Source organism: Rhinolophus sinicus, linkage group LG18, assembly GCF_036562045.2.
Source record: "Rhinolophus sinicus isolate RSC01 linkage group LG18, ASM3656204v1, whole genome shotgun sequence".
Taxonomy (NCBI): Eukaryota; Metazoa; Chordata; class Mammalia; order Chiroptera; family Rhinolophidae; genus Rhinolophus; species Rhinolophus sinicus.
Window position 1 is genome coordinate 13,627,067 of NC_133767.1, and position 21,178 is coordinate 13,648,244.

The following is a 21,178-nucleotide window of genomic DNA, read 5'->3' on the forward strand; positions in this document are numbered from 1 at the left end:
AGTAAATTAAAAAATAACAGTATTTTAGAAACGTTAAAAGCACATTCTTTTAACATTTTGACAAGGAAAAGGCACCTAAAGAGATTAGAAGTTTGGGGTCGGCCCAGTGGCTCAGGCGGTTGGAGCTCCGTGCTCCTAATGCCAAAGGCTGCCTGTTGGATTCCCACATGGGCCAGTGCCAGATGGCTTGGTTGGAGCGTGGGCTCTCAACCACAAGGTTGCCGGTTCAACTCCTCGACTCCCGCAAGGGATGGTGAACTGCGCCCCCTGCAACTAAGATTGAACTTGGCACCTTGAGCTGAGCTACCACTGAGGTCCCAGATGGCTCAGTTGGCTGGAGCTGCACCCTCCACAAGTAAGATTGAAAGGACAACAACTTGACTTGGGAAAGTCCTGGAAGTACTCACTGTTCCCCAATAAAGTCCTGTTCCCCTTTCCCAGGTAAAAAAAAAAAAAAAAGAGACATTAGAAGTTTTGAAGGTAACTGGTATACAAGGTGTGATCAAGAAATAAGGTGAATGTATAAATAAAAAAATTTATTATAGTAAAAGACTGTCGTGAGGGAGACCCTGCTTGCCGCGCCATTTTTCAGGCGGGCCGCCTGCGGGGTCTCTGCTCCCGCTCCCCACACAAGAACGCAGGATATGGTGAGGCCAAAAAGGAACACCCACGGAGCCATAGGTAGGGGAGTCATACCACTATGGTCTCACTGGAGGCTGGGTTCACCGGACATGCGATCTGCCGTCCACCTTTCCGCCAACCGACCGAACGATGACTCTCCTCCACTCTCTCGACCCTGTTCCTCTCCTCTCTTCTGCTCTCTTCGGCTCTTCGGCAGTCCTCGGCTCTCCTCCGTAGCCGCAGCAGTTATACCAGCGGCCAATCGGCTAACCGGCCACAGCCGACGGCCAATCAGCCACAGCCAAGCCAGCACCTTTCCACGTGAGGCCGAGAGCCTGTAAACTACTCTCTGGGGCTCTGTCCCCACAAAGACACATTGCCATTAATCCCCCTCAAAATACTCCCCCTCACTTTGAACAGACTTACCCCATCATTCTTGCCAAAAGCAGTTCTGGAAGTCCCCTTTCCTGAGTGTCTTTAGTTGCGCTGTCGTGGCTGCCTTAATGTTCTCAATCGATTAAAAACGTTTACCCTTCATGGTCATTTTGACTTTGGGGAAGAGCCAGAAGTTGCATGGTGTCAGATCTATGCCAGATTCAGTGAATAAGGTGGACGAGGACACACTGTAATGTTTCTATTTCACAGAAATTGCCGAACCAGAAGAGATGTGTGATATGGAGTGTTGTTATGATGGAGAATAAAGTAAAGACATTCACAAAAGAGGAATTCCAGAACTGGAATTCAGAAAGTGGCAAGGACAATGGAAAAAGTGTGTTCAAAGCGAGGGGGTTTATTTTGAGGGGGATTAATGTCAATGTGTCTTTTACTGTAATTTTTTTAATTTAAACATTCGCTATATTTTTCGATCATACCTAGACCAAGAGTAGTATAATAGAAAAAAAAATAGTAGTATAACAGGGAGATATAAAACAAGTAATAGATCTTCTAGTGTTGTCTACATAATATGATGTGTAGTGGCTGGTGGAATCCTGATTTATTTAAAGCAACCTGTATTTATATTTCCTTTTTGTAACAGTTTCTGTAAGTTCCTATTTTTTAAAAAGGCTGAAAAGGGCTGTCGGATGGCTCAGCTGGTTAGAGTGTGAGCTCTCAACAAGGTTGCCAATTCAATTCCCGCATGGGATGGTGGGCTGCGCCCCCTGCAACTAAAGATTGAAAACGGCAACTGGACTTGGAGCTGAGCTGCGCCCTCCACAACTAGATTGAAGGACAACGACTTGGAGCTGATGGGCCCTGGAGAAACACACTGTTCCCCAATATTCCCCAATAAAATTTATTTTTAAAAAAGGCTGAAAAATCACTTGGACAAAATGAAAATTAATGTAATACTATTTACAACTCTGTAGAGTTATAGGTTTAAGTACCAGAAATATGCTACTGTAAGCAAAGATGCTATGGTAAGTCATGTTTCAGCCCATTCGGAACACTCTGAGCACTTTACACAATTATATTTACTGTGTAATTATTAAATTATTTATTATTAAACTTGTTGCAAAAATAATTAAGAGGAATTAGAAAGATCCACACAATACAGCAAGATAAATGACAGGACAGTCAAGAGTGAGGTGGGTGTGTAAACCACATTCTTTGAAGTCCTACATACTTTCTAGAGATAGGCTGCAAATTTAGATGCAATCTTTCCAGAGTCCACTTTGAAGAGAATTGGTTACAAGATTTGGTGAGCTAGTGTGTCAGAGGCAACTAATTGTCCCCTAGTGTCCATTGTCCCACTCTGCCTCTTCCTTCATTTTCTTTTTAAAATAAATAACTGCTTGGGGCCGGACCTGTGGCTCAGTTGGTTGGAGTGCCATGCTCCTAATGCCGAGGTCGCCGGTTCGATTCCCACATGGGCCAGTAAGCTGTGCCCTCTACAGCTAAGATCATGAACAACAGCTGTAAGATTGTGAACAACAGCTCTCCCTGGAGCTGGGCTGCCATGGGCAGCCGGAGGTTGGCGTAAGCTGCTGTGAGCTGTTGCGGGCTGCTGAGTGCTGCCACGGGCTACCATGTGCTACCATGAGCGGCCAGTGGTCAGCAGCCATCGTGAGCGGCCAGCAGCTGGCGAGAGCGGCCATGTAGGGAGCTGGAGCATTAAGGGTTAAGAAAATGTAACTTCAAGCAGAGTTTGGGAAGATTGCTAAGGAGATCTCCGATAAGATAAGAACAGACGCCAGCTGTACTGGGGATGAGGCTTTGTCAGAGAGATAAAGACAGTCAGGGCCAAACTTTGAATAAACATAATAAATCTGTACTCCCTGCCTCAGTTGCTCTATGTAACCTTCTTGTCTCTGTGTGTATAAAAGAAAGCTGGAAAATAAAGCAGGTGCTGCAGTCTAATTAGAACTGCTCACCCTCCCGATCCCATCTTTGTCTCTTGTCTATTTTTTTTCTCAATCCTCACTCCCCACTTCAGGGACCGTTCGTCTTGTCGGCAGGCTCTGACACTGCCATGAGCTGCTGTGAGAGGCCAATAGATGACTGGCGACCGACGGCCTCAGCCAGGGGGATCGCAAGGCTCACAATACCAGCATGGTCAGGGAGCTGGGTCCTACACAACTAGACTGAGAAACAATGGCTTAAACCAGAGTGGCGGGGGTGGGGAGGTGGGGGGTAAGGTGGAAGAAGGGGGAAGTGATGGTAAAATTAAAAAAAAAGTAACTGCTTTATCATATCTTCTTATAGTAATAGAACTTCACCCCTATAGCAGGCAAACTGCTGTCAAGCTAGGCTTATATTTCTTGGCCTCCTTCGGGGCAAGGTGAGGTTATATGCCCAAGTTTTTATCAACGGACAAGAGTAAAAGTGATGTAGGTAACTTGTGTGTCATGTCCTCAAAAGGAAATTGTTTAAATGTTAACAATTGATGAAGCTAGGTGAAGGGAACATAGATGTTTATTGCATTATTCTTTCAAATTCTCAGACGGCTTGAAATTTTTAAAAGATGGGGTTAAGAAAAGGAAATTGCTTGCTTTCCTCCTCCTCTCTCTCTCCTTTCCCCATGTTGCCATCATGGAATATGGATGCAGTGGTAATCCCCTTCAATCATACAATGGAGGAAAACCCTATGTAAGTCCATGCTACTCAAATTGGTCTGTGGTCCAGCAGCATCAGCATCACCTGGGAGCTTGTTAAAAATGCAGAACCTCAGGTCTCACCCAGAGTGACTGAATCAGAATTTGCATTTAACTGAGAATCTGCATTTAGCAGGATCCCTCGGTTCTTTATATGCATATTAAAGTTTGAGCACTCCCCAGGTGAAGACCAAGTAACAACATTCTTTTGTTTCCAGTGTTCAATGTACAGATGAACTTAGGATAAGTTTAAGATGAACTGTCAAAACTGAGAAAGGCGTATATATCCATTACAACTTTAAAAACACTCTTTTTGAACACAAATGAGAAAATAATGATAGCTATTTTCCCAGGGCTTACTGTATGCCAGGCACTGTGTTAAGCATCGTACACAGGATCTCACTTATCCTCAGGACAATTGTTTAAGTTAGGTACCACGTATTACAAGGGATATTCAAAGTAGTTGTCCTCTTAAAAACAAAAAATTCTACTCTCTCCCATTGTGTGGGTGGGACTTACTCCACCCTCTAAATGATCCCTAATTGGTTTAACCAGTGAAAGTCAGCACATTCTCCCTTGGATCCCTGATTGGCTCAGATAATTCAGCAAGCTGGTCACAGAGATTTGTTCAGGAAAGGTCTAAACAGCACAGAGTTCAGTATTGATCAGTCCCCTAGTCTTTGTTTTCCTAGTTTTTCTCTTTCTGGTATGCTTTGAGATATTTCTTCCACTTGATCTAACAGACCACTGGCTTTGTGATAAGCTGTCTCTCCTTCAATTTATCTATGGAACTTCAATAAAAAACAAAACACGCTTTTCAGTTCCAGAAAGTTTTGCTATAATCCAGTTGTATTGGGGGTAGAGCTGTCATTGTCTCCTCCAGGAGTTCTGTCTCATCAGGAACTGCCTATTCTGAGAGTTCTGCTGACTCTTCCTCCCTCTGTCTATAAGGTGTCTTCAGGTGTATTATTACTTTTCTCTGGCCTACTCCTGGCTCTTTTTACCCTCTGGCCATTGGTCAAGCAGAGAGATAACCTAGCGACACTGCCAGTGGGTAGAGCCAGCAGTCTCTACGCCTGTAATCTAACCACATTCCCAGCTTCCGAGTAGAAGCAGTCCTTTATAGAGCACTTGAAGAAAAACCCTCAATGCCTACCTCAGCTGCAGAACCCTCTTCCAGCCTCAGAGATAGGGAGGTTATCAGGCTCCTCTGGACAAGGCAGAGCAACAAGCTAACACCTATGTGGGCAGGCTCTGCCAATTTCCCACCAATAACATCGCATGAAGGATACACTAAAGGCTGTAAGAACCAGAGACATACTTATTTTTAAATAATGGACACCCAAAAGCGGTATCTTCTGGGGTGTTAGAAATGCCAAACCTAGTAAGCAGTTAATTCTGGAAATCATGTTTAAAATTACCAAGGAAAAAATATATAGTGAGCAGTAAACAGTGGTAATATCAGGGTGGTACTTTTATTTTTGAATTTTTTTCTTATATGCATTCTATAACTTTCTAAAGTGCATGTATATTGCTTTTTAAATAATAAGTCATTCTTAATTTTAAAAAGATGAGATCTGATCTTCATAGAGAAAGCAGATGTTTAGCTATAGGAAGGATGTTAACACATACAGATTTTTGTTATTTTTATGTTAAAGGCTGAAATGAAGAAACTTGTCAAAGGGTGTTGCAGAAGGACTTTTAAAGTTTTGCTGATTAAAATATTTCACTTGGACATACAATGGATAATAAAGTCAAGTATCTTTGAATTTTAAAAAATCAAGTTAGTATAACTCAGTCTTATTCTTTCAGTCTTGGTCTATCTTAGACTTTGTAGCTCATCTCTTTACTTTTAGCAAGATCAAGCTTTCAAGCTTCTTTCTTGATCTACTTGTTTAGTTTCGGTAGTTAGAAGGTCTAGGAAAGATTTTGTTTCCTCTCTCGTTTCAGAGATGACCTCCTTTCTCTTGTTATCCATTGAGTTAATACCACAAGCTTCATTTCTAGCCATTGACACTGTGTTTATCTGTAATAATGAGCACAGTTCAAACGAAAGGGCCATGAGAGCTGCTCGTTCTTGATGAAAGAGCCAAAACTCAAAATCAGGAGAATCTGAGCCCCAAACGAGACACCTCTGAAACAGGAATATAAGTGCATCATTAAATATAAGTGCAAAGAAAGAGGGGAAAGAGGACTACTGGAACAGCACAGCTGCTCTGTGATGAACATGCTTTTGATTCATACCAACATATACCAGGCTGTTAGCTCTTCCTAACCATTTATGCTTTGGATTTGTTTAGCCTGTAGAGAAGTTTGTCCTTATCATTCTTACACCTGTCCTTTCAACACCTTTTTCCTTCCTCCTGGGACCCCCAGATACATCTTTTGTGACCCATTCCCTCAAGGCCTAGCTCTGAGCTAGTTGGCAACAGATGTCACTTGTGGCACATACTGTTAAGTTACCTATCTGACATCTAGTCTACTTCCTTCTTTTTCTTTTCCAACAGAGCTCTAGTTCTGTGCAAGTAGATGGCCAGGGGAGACTGGATCCTTCCCACAGTGCCAGGGAGTGAACCATGATGAGTCAAAGCCAATTATGGTAGGTAGTCTTTTTACTCTTGATAATGACTGGTTTAGGATAGATACATGACAATGCATTGTCATCTTCACCAACATGCTAAGGATGGCAGAGGAGAAATATGGAAGCATTGGGACCTTGATGGTGTCACTGAACCACTAAATTAACAAACCTGTAACTGCCCTAACTTTGAACAGGGTTTGTTGGGTTTTCAATTACCTGAGGCGGAAGCTATCGTGATATTCCACCAAACCCCAATACTTATTTTGTGAACTTTGATAATGTTTCATTAACTATGCACCCATTCCTTGTTTAACCTTTTAAGTACAGGCATATGCCTGGCACTCGCATAAGAAAATATATTGAGACTCACTCAGAATTTCCTATGAAGGTATGTAACATCCTTGTTTTTCCAAACATCTTTGTAAGCTAGAAACTTCTTTGAAACTACACTCTAAGGAGAAGTATTCTGAACTCTTTGAAGCTGAGAAAAGCAAAGTTGTGTATTGGCCAAGAGGACCCAAGCAATTAGTGGCAGAGCTTCGAGAAAGAGCTCAATTTTTAAATTCCAAATCTCTACACCACAGCACCCAGTGTCGGTAAAGTGGGAAATACGTCGCAATGGGGCACGTCGAATGTGAGGCACAAGGAGGCATACGAGACACAACATCCCGCGAAGGAAAACGATGGCTCTACTCCAGCTTCAGGCTCTGAGACTGATCTCAGTAGGGCTGCAGCAGCGGGGCATACTGCCAGTAGAATGCACTGGGTCGGAGATTTACAATCTGGCCTAAGACGATCTGAATTTTGTCCAAGTAGAAGACACCACTTTACATTCTACGTACCCACAGTCAGCCCAAGACAAGGGGGCCGCTCAAGCCAAGGACCCGCATTCCTGGTCACTCATTCACCTTACCCCGGCCGCACCCAAGTTTCGCTACCGATAATCTTTCGGGTTTCGGAGTCTCCCTCTCTTAATTTCCTTCTTCCCTGAAACATTACGTCCCTCTTGAGTCACCCTAATACTCCACTAGATGGGATCAGCCCTCGAGAAACTCAGCAGGGAGACCCAGACAGCGGAACCGGAAATACTTGCTTGGAAAACCAGACAGCAAACTACACCTCCCAGCATGCACGGTGAGACACCGTTCGCCGTTAAGGGACTTGATTGGTAAACACACTAGGAGAACTGCCCCCTCCGCAGTCACACTGGCCAATCACAGGACAGGGTTGCGTAAACGAAAGGGGGCGTGCCGCTTCCGGCTGCTTTCCCGGCAATTCCAACGTTGGGGAGAATGGGAATGTGAGACTCGAGGGGGCGGTAGCTCGCGGTCTCGGGTCTCGTTTGGGGTAACTTTCTACTGTTTTAACCTGGGTAGCAGGAGATTTTTCTAAGATCATTAGTCCCAGTGGTAAGTGGGGCCCCGGCCGGCACGGGAGTATGCCCTTCCGAGGCTGAGTTCGGGAGAAGAGCCATCGTTTCAGGTCTTAAAGGGGTTGGGAAAGCGAGGGAGCCTGGGGGTGCTTGGAGGAGCTTTGCAGCCGAATTGGCCCTTCAAGGATTTTTCTTGTTTTTCCCAATTCTGTCCCGAAGTTACTGTGGCGTCTTGCAGAAGGCACTCCTGCTCTCGGAGATGGTGTCCATGCTCGCACCAACCAGGGCCCAGGTGAGACCAGGTCCCTTCTCCTGGTCCAAGTTCCGGTCGCTACTTTCTGGCCTCTGCCGGTCCTCATTTAGAAAGTATGCCAGGAGGCCCGCTGATCTCCAAATATCCCTTTCACCAAGATGCCTTCATTCCTAGACCAGGCACATAGGAAAAATGGCTTATCAAATTCTTAAATTCAGAACCACCACCTGGGAACGGGGCCCATTGGAGAAGGCTGTAACAGAGTATCTCGAAGTGTTTTTCTGGAATGCAGCTCAAATTGCAGATTTCTAGGCTTCATTCCACACCTGAATAAACAGAACAATCCCCTCAAGTGATTCTTAATCACACTGAAGGTCTGTTTATTTATAGGACTGGTAAATTTAGGGAAGGAAAGAGGCCTGGATGAGATGCTACAGTGAGCTTAGCAGAGTGTTATGTGGAAGGAGAAGGACTCGCAAAGGGGAGGGTGTTGGGAGAATACTGGAATCCCTATCCCTTTCATGATTCTTCCTAGGCTGCTCAGTCATCCCTTTTCCCTTAGAGCATCCTTACTTTGTGTTCCCCAAAAGTTGTTCCCTCATCTTTTCTAGTAGTCTTCTAAAACTTCCACAGCTTACCATCTTGGTCCTGAGACCACTGCCTCAAAAATTATGTCCATTTTTAGTCCCTCCGTCCCAATCCCCACCACCATTCCCAGCAGCACTCAAGAACCTTTTACACCAAGCCCTTATCTCTCTTGCATCTGATGTTTCTAGCTCTTCTTAGCTTTCCTAGACTGAGTGAGGGCGTGGGGTTCATGCCGCTTGTCCTGAGATGGACTCTCATTGTTTTAGGGACCAATGCTGTTTGAGGATCTGACCCGTGTATTTTTCTCAAGAGAAAAGTGTGAGTCTGTACCCTGGCCAGAGGTCACTCAGCAGAAACACCACACAGGAGTGTTTCAAGGATATGGCCTTGATGGGTAAGGTGATTGTTTTTCCTGCATTTTGGAACTTTGGTCAATTCTATGAATAGGAGTTCATGTCTCATCCACATGTTGGTATGGCTGGGCAGTGGGACCTATCCCTGGGTGATTTATGTGGATATAAGAACTTGCATGGCAGTGCAATTTTCAAAGGATGAGATGAGTTTTAAAAGACAAAAATCTTGTCTAATACAATGACTGGTTTTTCATGAGACATGGCAGTACCTGATTATCTTCCCAAATATTTGTTACAGTCAATTTACAATTTTACTTGTGAAACCCCATTAGTATAGGTTACTATCATTTGCTAAAGTTTGGAAATTGATTTACTCTCAAGAAGGTGCTATGCCTTTCTCACCTTAGGGGAACTCTATGTAGAAATGTTCTATGCCTGAGTAGATTTTATCCCTGAGTAGGGTTGACTATTTGAACTATCCCATACTCATATTTTCCACTTCTCTCTTCATCATGTTCATGTTTTCCTCTAACTTCTCATACATATGAAGTATATTTACAATAGTTATTCTAACATTCTTTCTACTTGTTTTATCATCTGGGTCTATTTCTGTTGTTTGATTTTGCTCCCAGTTATGGTTCATATTTTTCTGCTTCTTTACATGCCTGGAAATTGTTTTTTTCTTCTGTAGTGATCTTTTTTTTTTTTTTAGATTTTATTGGGGAAGGGGAACAGGACTTTATTGGGGAACAGTGTGTACTTCCAGGACTTTTTTCCAAGTCAAGTTGTCCTTTCAATCTTAGTTGTGGAGGGTGCTGTTCAGCTTCAAGTTGTTGTCCTTTCAGTCTTAGTTGTGGAGGGCGCAGCTCAGCTCCAGGTCCAGTTGCTATTACTAGTTGCAGGGGGCACAGCCCACCATCCCTTGCGGGAGTCGAACCGGCAACCTTGTGGTTGAGAGCCCGTCCTCCAACTAACTGAGCCATCCGGGAGTTCAGCGGCAGCTCTGCTCAAGGTGTCATGTTCAATTTTAGTTGCAGGGGGCGCTCCCCACCATCCCTTGCGGGACTCAAGGAATTGAACTGGCAACCTTGTGGTTGAGAGCCCGCGCTCCAACCAACTGAACCATCCGGGAGGCAGCTCAGTTCAAGGTGCCACGTTCAATCTTAGTTACAGGGGGTGCTGCCCATCATCCCTTGCAGGACTCGAGGAATTGAACTGACAACTTTGTGGTTGAGAGCCCACTGGCCCATGTGGGAATCGAACCGGCAGCCTTTGGAGTTAGGAGCATGGAGCTCTAACCGCCTGAGCCACCGGGTGGGCCGTGCCTAGTAATTTTTGATTGGATGCTGGGTATTGTGAGTTTCATACTGTTGGATGCTGGCTTTTTTGTATTTTTTTAAAATAGTTTTGGACTTTATTGTGGGGTGTATTTAAGTTACTTGGGATCGATATGATCCTTTCAAGGCTTGCTCTTTGCTTTGTTAGGGTGTATTCAGAACAACCTTTAATCTAGGGCTGATTGGCCTGTTACTAAGGCAGTGTCTTTCTGAGGACACTGCCCAATGCCCTGTGTGTGAGGGAGTCTTTCACTTTGGCTGGTGGGAACATGAACTATTGAACTGTTACGTGAATTCTGGAGACTCTTCTTTCTGTTCCTTTTTGGTGGTTTTTTCACTGCCCTGGGGTAGTTTCCTCACATGCACTTTTAGATTAATACTTAGCCAGTCTTAAGAGGACCTCATCTAGATGCCCAGAGATCCGTGCCTGGGCACCTGCCTCTTCTCTGATATTTTGCTGTCAAATTCTAGCCACGTTGGCATCACTGAACTTGGTCTCCTCAAATCAGGAAAAACACTGGGTACCATTTGGATTCCCACACGATGCACTTCAGCCCAGAAACCCTTTCCAGGCAGTGAGCTGGGACAGTCATGGGATTGTTTCTTTGGAAGGAAAGACCACCTTTGTATTGATATTATGTTGGCTTTATAAATTAAGAATGTTTGGGAAAATATTAAAAAGAAATGCTTCTTGGCAGGCCCGAGTTTTGTCAGCCATCCTAGCAGTTAGACTGGTTATTTTTTGCCTGTGGTTCATGGAGCAGCTCTACCTTAATCTTTCCTTGGTGAGACGTAAAGAAATTTTAGAGAACTCTCCTGGTGACAATAAAATGATTTCTAATAACGAGATTGTTTCTCTGCTAGGTAGAAAAATACTCGTTTACTCTCTTTCTTTCTTGATAAATATGAATCCCACTCCCTCCTCGAATTGTGGTTGCTCAGCTGTCACTTGAGACTGCTTACACAGTGAAAAGCTCTTGAGACCTAAATGAACTAACTGGAAGATCCCACCTCTAGACGGTGTCTACCAAGATTGCCCTTAGTTCCTATCCCATTGGACCCTGACTTAGTTGTAGTTATTTTCTGCTTCCTCCCTTCACAGGCTCACCTAGAACTAGATCCTTTGAGAAGCCAATAGAGCCTGCTGGCTCCTGATTGTGTATATTATCAGTGTCTGAGTTATAGGATAAAGCATCTACAGTTTCCTGGTCCTCTGTGTGACTACCTTAGCTGTTCTGTATCCAGTACCACTTCAGGGTGTTGTTTATGCTTTGCTTTGTTTTACTTTTATCAACAGGAGGGGAAGGGAAGATTGAGAATAATCAGCAGCTAAGTTTACAATCTATGGGACTCGATGAGCTTGCCCTAGAAAAATACTCCACTGCTGTGCTCCTTGTCTGTTACCAAGAAAAATCCTCTGAGACTGGAGTTGGAGTCCTTGAAAGGAAAATATCAGGTGGAACTTCTGCTTGCAAGAAAAGGTTCATAAGCCTAGTAGTTAGCATTGAAAACCACACCCCATTAATAGAACTATCTCAATATTTAGGAACCAGAGCACTTTCTGAAATTCTTAAATTTCCTGGGAAAGAAGCCAGAAATTCATACAAGTGTCCTGAATGTGACCAAAGCTTCAGTGATAATTCATACCTTGTTTTGCGTTAGAAAACTTATTCGGGAGAGAAAAAGTATAAATGTGATGCCTGGGGGAAGATTTTCAACCATAAAGCCAACCCGAGGACACACAGGAGAATCCATATTGGCGAGAAGTCTTATTAGTGTGCTGAATGCAGCAGCAGCTTCCACTAGCACTCACATCTGTCTCGGCACATGAATGTCCACATAAAGGAGAAACCTTACACAAGTGGCACATGTGGGAGACGTTTTATGTGGCACCCAGGATTGGCACAGCATCAGGAAACCCACGCTACCAATAAAGCCTATGAAAGTACCAACTCTGGTAAATATTTTGGTCAGAAAACATATCTTGCTTTGCATAAGAAAATGCACACATCAGCCACCCAGGATCAGTACACTTGCTGCATGAAATGATTCAGGTGGCCCTCACATCTTGCCCTTTCCGAGAAGGGCCACAAGGATGACTCTAAATACTGCAGTGATTGTAGGGAAAAATTGCTTTTGTTTTCAAAATTCAAGCCTTTAAAATGTCCTGAATGTGCGATGACCTTTCTTTGTATCTCTGACCTTATTTCTCATCAGCATTCATAAAGGGGAAAAGTTCCACAAAAGCAAGACATGTGGGAAAAGTTTTATTTTGGACTCACAGCTTGCATTCCACCAGCAGAGCCACAGGAACCTTTTACATGTACCGTGTGTGGGAAAAGTTTCAGGTTGAAAATGCATTTCATTATTCATCAGCAAACCCATTTGAAAAACGTCATGTAAATATAGCAAATTCTCATTAATGCTTGTGCTTTTCAGTATCCATACTAAAAATTGGGAACGATTACCCTTTATGCCAGGTATTATGGGGGAAGGTGCCCTCTGCAACTAAGATTGATCACGGCACCTTGAGCTAAGCTGCTGCTGAGCTCCTGGATGACTCAGTTGGTTGGAGTGCGTCTTCTCAACCACAAGGTTGCTGGTTCGACTCCCGCAAGGGACAGTGGGCTGCGCCACCTGCAACTAACAACGGCAACTGGACCTGGAGCTGAGCTGTGCCCTCCACAACTAAGACTGAAAGGACAACAACTTGACTGGGAAAAAAGTCCTGGAAGTACGCATTGTTCCCCAAGTACGCATTATGCCCAAAATGCTGTTCTGTGCCTCACTATAGAAAGTCACTTTTCCAGATGAGGTTTCCTTCACAATTAACTTCAGGTTTTACATTTTTCTTTATTTTCCAAGGTTATGCCAAATCTCCATAAGAGATTAGAAAAATATCACTTTTACAAAAACATTAATACAAACATGAGTGTAATTGTCTCTTTAGTGTAATATTGTTAATTCCTGGTAGGCAAAAAGAAAATTTTTAAACCCTAAGTGTCAGTTACTGTGAAAGAGGCATATTTTCAGTTGTTGCCTTATTTGTGCTTACACCTGAACCTTGATATAATTCAAACTGCTCTGAGCCCAGGGAGTTGAAGGAAGAGGTCAGGGCCTGCCAGTGAGCTCCATATTGTTTTTTATGATGAAGGTTTTTTCACCCTTCTGTTTACAGTGTCAACTGATGAAGATAGATACCACAGAGTATCATTAACTCAGAGATATTATCAGCCTACCATATTAGTATGAACAAATACTGGATACAAGTTAATATAGGGGGACAGCCTGGTGGCTCAGGCGGTTGGCTCTCCTTGCTCCTAACTCAGAAGGCTGCTGGTTCGATTCCCACATGGGCCAGTGGGCTCTCAACCACAAGGTTGCCAGTTCAATTCCTTGAGTCCCGCAAGGGATGGTGGGCAGCGCCCTCTACAACTAAGATTGAACACGGCACCTTGAGCTAAGCTGCTGCTGAGCTCCTGGATGACTCCATTGGTTGGAGCGTGTCCTCTCAATCACAAGGTTGCTGGTTCGACTCCTGCAAGGGACAGTGGGCTCGCCACCTGCAACTAACAACGGCAACTGGACCTGGAGCTGAGCTGTGCCTCCACAACTAAGACTGAAAGGACAACAACTTGACTGGGAAAAAGTCCTGGAAATGCATTGTTCCCCAAGTACGCATTATGCCCAAAATGCTGTTCTGTGCCTCACTATAGAAAGTCACTTTTCCAGATGAGGTTTCCTTCACAATTAACTTCAGGTTTTACATTTTTCTTTATTTTCCAAGGTTATGCCAAATCTCCATAAGAGATTAGAAAAATATCACTTTTACAAAAACATTAATACAAACATGAGTGTAATTGTCTCTTTAGTGTAATATTGTTAATTCCTGGTAGGCAAAAAGAAAATTTTTAAACCCTAAGTGTCAGTTACTGTGAAAGAGGCATATTTTCAGTTGTTGCCTTATTTGTGCTTACACCTGAACCTTGATATAATTCAAACTGCTCTGAGCCCAGGGAGTTGAAGGAAGAGGTCAGGGCCTGCCAGTGAGCTCCATATTGTTTTTTATGATGAAGGTTTTTTCACCCTTCTGTTTACAGTGTCAACTGATGAAGATAGATACCACAGAGTGTCATTAACTCAGAGATATTATCAGCCTACCATATTAGTATGAACAAATACTGGATACAAGTTAATATAGGGGGACAGCCTGGTGGCTCAGGCGGTTGGCTCTCCTTGCTCCTAACTCAGAAGGCTGCTGGTTCGATTCCCACATGGGCCAGTGGGCTCTCAACCACAAGGTTGCCAGTTCAATTCCTTGAGTCCCGCAAGGGATGGTGGGCAGCGCCCTCTACAACTAAGATTGAACACGGCACCTTGAGCTAAGCTGCTGCTGAGCTCCTGGATGACTCCATTGGTTGGAGCGTGTCCTCTCAATCACAAGGTTGCTGGTTCGACTCCTGCAAGGGACGGTGGGCTGCGCCACCTGCAACTAACAACGGCAACTGGACCTGGAGCTGAGCTGCGCCCTCCACAACTAAGACTGAAGGGACAACAACTGGAAGCTGAACGGCACCCTCCACAACTAAGACTGAAAGGACAACAACTTGACTTGGAAAAAAGTCCTGGAAGTACGCATTGTTCCCCAATAAACTCCTGTTCCCCTTCCCCAATAAAATAAATAAATAAATAAAGTTAATATAGGCATGAAAAACTACATGCAGAAGTTTATTGCTATACATGGTTGGTTCACTACCTTTTTGCAGCATGGATGTTGACAAACTATTCAGAGTGAAAACTTTGTACTGAAGAAATTGACTTGAACAAATTTCTTGGGTTTTGTTGTTGATGCAGTGATGAAAATGTGTATCAAACAAGTCCTTAATGTGATTACCAGAATATTAGGGTCTGTAATAGCTATCATGGATGAAAACAGCATTATTCCAATAGAATTCAGGTGTCAACAGTTTACGTTTTGTAATGAAAGTATGGAATTTAGTTGTCATTCTTGAAGGAGTTGGACTCAAAAGTTTTTAGAGCTTTGTTGCAATAGGTAATAGTCTTCACATCTCCCCACTTAACATAGAAAATCACTAACCCAGTAATTCAGAGAGTTAAAACTAAAAACAAGTGACATTTCACAGTAAATGCTATTTTGAGTTTTTGACTCCTGAGATTCCATATAATTAACATTGTTTTGATGAGGGCAGCATGTCATACAATCTGATACCACAGATTTTGCTCAAAGTAATCTGCCAATTTACCAAATGTACAAAACATTATGGTTTATCTGAGTAGTCTATTTTGAATTGTCCATTACACTTGTTTTCCGTATAGGATTTCAGTAGGACAGTGATTTTGCTTTGACCATTTGTTTAAAAAATAACCAAATGAGCTACATGAGAAGTGTGTATATTCATCTGTTTTAGTTTTGTAGACGAAAAGAGCTATTGATCTGATAATAGTATGACCATTACCCATCTTTTCAGGCCCATATGACTACAGGTGTTTTGTCTTTTATTTTTTGACATGCCTGCTTGCATTAACAGTCTAGGGAGGATGGGGATATGCCGTAATTATATTTATAGAAACCTGAGAATATGCTGCAATCTCTAGTTTCTTTGGATACCTCGTAAATATGTTTGTTGTATGCACTTGTACTGTTTGTCCGTTTAATGTTTCGATTTTACTGTTTTTGGTGTATTTTTAGCAGGCTTAGCTCTAAATTGCAGCCTCTTACTAGGCAGTGATATGTCTATTTGATGTGCAATTTGACATCCAATAAATGCTTTATGATGACAATAAGGTGAACTGCTTTCTACACGTCAGTGGTTTTAGGTGGCAGTGAGGTGAATTTTGAAGATTGGTGGGACTGTGGTTTGCAGAGGGTGAATAAATGACTTGGGGCCATTTAATGATGGAGGTAAAGTTGTTTGCTCCCTGGAACTCAGAAGAAAATGCCAGCGCCACTCGGGGAGACAGCGCTTAGACGTTCAGTTCTGTTCCTGTCTTTGCCCCAAGGCGGCGGCACAGGACCAGGTACCTGGTCACTAAGGGCAGCGCTTGCCGCCTGGGTGGAGGAGGATGGGAAGTCGAAGTATGTTGGGTAGGGATTTCAGCTTTGCTCGGCCTCGGAGAACCTCTGCCGTTCGCGCCCGGCCACCAGCCGCACGGGCCGGCGGAAATGCCAACGAGACGAGACGCGCTAGAGCGGCGCGCAAGGCTGGGAACCGGAAGTCGCGAGCTCACTTCCGGCTCCTCCTTCGGGCCGCTCCACTGCGCTCTCCATAGGTACCGAGGCTCGGTGGGAGGTGGGGACCCATCGGCGCGCTCGGCCGGGCTGCCCCCCCCCCCCCCCCACTGAGGTGGTCTCCACAGAAGCCGAGCCGCGGGGGCAAGAGCCATTTGGCTCCTCAGGCCTCTCCTTCCGCATCAGCGGGAGGGTACCGCCGGCGTGACTGTCGGGGACCCGCCGGAATCCGCCCCGCGACTGTAGGCACTGACGGCGGTAGGGACGGGAGAAGGAGCCCCGTGCTATCTCCCGGCCCTACCCGCGCTTTGGCAATGCGAAGCTACGGGCTCGCCCTGTCTGTGTGTCTGGCCTGTCGAAAGGCTTGTTGCTTTGTGCTTCTCACTTGCCCTGGGTGCAGTAGCTGCTCTAGAAGCAGCGCCAGTCTCGTCTGCTTTCTGTGTGTCCACAGCCGAATGCTAACATGCTTCTGTTACTTACGAGTGTATCCTGGGCTCCCCTGAGTACATCCCCTCCACCCCCAAGAGAGCTTAGCCACTTACACGACTACAAAAACTTCACTTTATATCTAGCCCGTTTCTCCTCTCCCCTGCACCCTAGATCCCTATACAAGTATTCAAGTGCCTACTAGAGATTTTCCTTTGGATGCCTCTGAGGCATCAAAACACATGCCCCAAACCAAACTCATGCTTTTAGCCCCTGATTTGTTTGCCTCCAGTATATGGTGCCACACCCACACGATTGCTCGTGCTACCAACACACTCCCTCTTCCTCTGGTCCTCATCCATTGGATCAAGTCCTGTGGATTCCACCTCAAACATAGCTCTCAAACCTGACTGCTTCTGCCTCTGCTGTCTACCCTTATCAGGCAATGCTCGCCTGGGGTGACTGAAATAGCTCTATCCTCTCTCACACCACGCTCCTTCTCTGCTAGCACAGCCAGCACATCTGATCATGTCACCAGCCAACTTCACATCTTCCACTGGCTTCCCATTGTCCTTATGATAACGTCCAAAAATTTCAACATGACCTTCCTGTTACTTCCCTGCCAGCTCCAACTCCAGCTGCTCTCCATCCTGTCTCTTTCTAGCTGCACTTTCAGTTCATCAAATATACCACACTCTAGTTCCTCAAGAATTGTGAAACTACTTAAATCCTTTTACCTGGAACATCCCCCCATCTCTACCTCCTTTATTTTACCCTCCATATAGCACTTATCATGCTTGTAATTGAGTAGTAATTATGTAACTAGTAGTTTAATGTCTGTCTGGGGACAGGGACCAGGCACATGGCAAGTACTTAAAGTTGTGCACTGAAAGAATACAACTTCTATGGCTCTGTTGGATATAATTATAAGACTGACTGGAGGAAAAGGAATATGCACTATGCTGTAACTTACAAATAGGCTGGAGGTGAAACAGTGGCCCAGAAAAGCCGTAAGGAATTTAGCAAAAAGCTTGACTAAAATGGTTCTCAGAATAAAAATGTTAAGATGCTCTATAGGCTTGAAAGGAAAAATTTAGGAAAGATGCACAATTGCTACAAGCCCCATTTGAAGAAAGTGGGGTGAATGTGATATTTATTTCAAATAGGATTGTGTGGAGCTAATACAACAGAGAAGGAGGCTTGAACGAGTTGAGTCTACATCTTACTGCCTTGAACTTTCTGGGAGTACAGTGTTAGTGTTCAAAGTAGCATACATCACTGGACCAGAGGGTACCTGGCCTGATAACATCATTGCCTGTGGTGTTCCCATCCTATAAGTTTCACTCAGTGTGAGAGGGGCAAGCACCCAGGATGGGCAGAATGGTGCTACACTTGAAGGCTAGGCTGCGCAGGAAATTCCATGAGGGGGAACTGCTGACACCTTGAATATCATGGATCAAAAGGGCCTTGGTCAGCAGGTCCACATTCCTGTTAGAAGTTAAATTTCATTTCACCTATTTGGCTCATGAGCCCATCCATGAAGCAACTCCTGTAGCCAGGAGGATGGAGTCGACTGGCCAGGCCTGGTTCTCATGCACTATGGTTGGGGCAGCCCCACCAAAATCACATGGTTGAAGTGTGACAGAAGAAGTAACTCTTTAAGGGATACTTAGGATACTGTAAGAAGAATAAGAAAAGATGGGTGTTGGTAACAAATCCAAGCAGAGAAATCAGAGAGGTAATGAGAATAGTGATGAAAATGGCTAACACTGATCAAGTGTTTCTTACGTGTCTGGCCCTCCTGTGCTAAGCACTTTTCTTGGATTATTTCACCATTATCATTATCGTTTTACACATGTAGAAAATAGGACTGGACTGTAGGATATGTTGGGAAACAGGAGATAGGATGGAAGTTGTTGACGGTGTGCTGAAAAATTGCTAGCTTCCTGTTTTGTGCAAACTCCAGAAAATGACTGAGTCTCAGTCTCCTCAAACACCAGAGACTAATCATGAAGTCATTAGTCAAATTGTGTAAGGGTCAAGGAAGAGGCTGTAAAGTGTTCTCTGAGGAATCATTACTGCCATCAAGCGACTGTGGCAGAGGAGAAAGCTGGAGGGCCTTGACCTTCCCATCTCAAGTACAGCCTTCCCCAGTCACTTCCCATCAGGTTATGCCTGCTTAAGTTTCTTTCTTAGTAGTTACTGTTGCAGTTTTACATTTGCTTAAAGATTTTATTTATGTCTGTTTCCCCCTCTAAAATGGACTAAGATAGCATGCACATCGTCTGAGTTCACCATAGAACCATCCCCCCTCCCAGCACCTTATGGTGCCTGGTGCATAGTAGGCATTCAATAAATATTTGTTACAAGAGTGAATGAGTTAATGAATGAACTTCCAGGACAGCTTTTTAGCTTAAGGCCAACTGTCCCCAACAAGCAACTCACGCTGGATGTGGAGCCAGATGGAACTACATTTCCCAGAGGGCTCCACAGTGGCCAGGCCCCTCTTCACACTGACAGCTATGACAAACAATAGGAGACAAAGCTTCCTCAGGTTGGGTGCCAGATGGCTCAATCAAAGAGGAATGAACAGTGTACTGTCAAGGCCCCCGCCCATCATCAGCTGATTTATCTGCGGGTGCCTCGGCCCCGTCTGCCCGGCAAGTTCCAAGCCTTGCAGAAGAGACGCTGCGCTCGGCTCGCCGCTCCTTGGGGGGTTTGGCATCCATCTGCAGCCCCGCGCGCCATCCCAGGGTGAGGAGGTGAGACAGGAAGGCAGGGACGGGGTTTCGATGTGACTTGGATTGTAGGGATAACTGCAGCCAAACGCTGCAGATTGGGACCAGCCCAGAGACGAAAGACACTCAGGAGATTGCTGTAACAGAGCGAGTGAGAGATGAGGACCGGTAGGGGTCATAGGAATGAGGAATTAGGGGTGGCTTCGAGACAGATTTGGGGGGCAAAAGGAACGATTCGGTGGGGTGAGAGAGCAGGCAGTCAGAGATGACTTGGAAGTTTCAGATTTGGGTGTCTTAACGGCTTTGTAGAGAGAAGATCTTGACTCCTCATAAGTTTACAGTTTTTTTGAACTATAGAGAGATGCTTTATTAATAAGGGAGTGTGACACTGCAGCTGTGGTTAGTGCTATACAGGAGAGGTATGTCATGCTATGAGAGGAATTTCACCTGGCCAGGAAGGTCAGGGAGCACATTTCCTTCTGAGGAGAGCTGGGAGCTGCACAATGACCTGCAGTTTATTGGTTGGAGACTTCTGGAAAGGGCACAGGGCAGTTGGCTGAGGCCTGTAATGAAAACCTTATAAGAGTCTCAGCTAATGTGTCTACTTCTGACCCCATATATAGTAAACTTTCCTGCTCACCTGTACTATTTCCAGGGAAGAACAGCCAGAAATTGGAGGACCCAGGTGCCCAACTACACACTATAGAGGTCCAGTCCCAGCTGCTTTGACGTTGTCCCCTAAGCCATAAGATGGGTGCCAACTTGGGTGCCCTGGACCTCCCCATCCCCCAGAACTGGAAAGCCTCCTGATAAAAAGATGCCACTTGGGGGTGGGAATCCGACCTAGAAACTCATCTTTCTAGTCCTGAAACACTTCATGCTCATCTCATCAGCTAGTTAGGGTGAACAGTCTTTTGGGATATAACGTCCTGTCCCCTCCACCTGCTCAGGACATCTCTTACTCACTATGAGCAAACTTCTCCATCAGAGAGGACTTTTCTCCTTGGCTCCAATATCCCTTTCCTGAGGGCACATATCTCCCTTCTGGTATGATCTATGACCTCTGGTTCCTCCAAATCCTGGATCAGAGAGGACTCGTACTGTCTTCTAAACAGAGCCTCATTCCCAGGGAATTATCCTGCTCAGTGCGGTATATGCCTTAGAACTAGACATACAGGGGCATATTCTCCAGAGGTGTCTGGGTCCTGGAAACACACCTCCCAGGTGGGCTCCATCTCTGCATTCAGAGGAATTAACACCGACAGATTTTTACAAAGCCTTTGTGTGGGGTGTTCCAGAGGCTATAACATGGTCCCCCTCATTCCCGGTGCCCTGCACCTGCCCATTGCCTCTCTAAGGTATTCACAGAAGCAACCAGGGCTCCAGAGGGAAAGGCCTGTATGACTGAAAGTCCAGCATCTTAGAACTTAAAACCATGAGGACAGCCCCCAAATGAAATGTTGCACCTTGTAAAGTGGCAAGTTCCCCATCTATGAAAATTTCTAACAAGAGCTTGGATGCTAAAAAAATAAATAAATAAAAATAAAAGAGCTTGGATGCATCTCTC

General features: G+C 44.7%; 2 protein-coding genes across 3 annotated transcripts in view; one reads left to right on the plus strand and one right to left on the minus strand.

Annotated features, from left to right (window-relative positions):
• Positions 1–2,648: 2,648 nt before the first annotated feature.
• Positions 2,649–13,369, plus strand: ZNF597 (zinc finger protein 597). Its single transcript, XM_019714826.2, is given in 7 exon segments — positions 2,649–2,717; positions 7,905–7,958; positions 8,774–8,800; positions 8,802–8,901; positions 11,495–12,413; positions 12,415–12,503; positions 12,506–13,369. Coding segments are annotated over 7 exon segments (1,353 nt in total). The 3' UTR covers positions 12,601–13,369.
• The window catches only part of ZNF174 (zinc finger protein 174), a 31,408-nt gene continuing 13,685 nt past the window's right edge, over positions 3,456–21,178 (minus strand). Inside the window, exon 4 of one of the 2 annotated variants that reach the window (XM_074322805.1) lies at positions 3,456–8,089. The gene's annotated coding sequence lies outside the window, so the exon portion shown is untranslated. Of the gene's footprint in view, positions 8,090–19,180; positions 19,749–21,178 lie in introns of those variants that run through there. The other variant, XM_074322806.1, reaches the window with a different exon arrangement.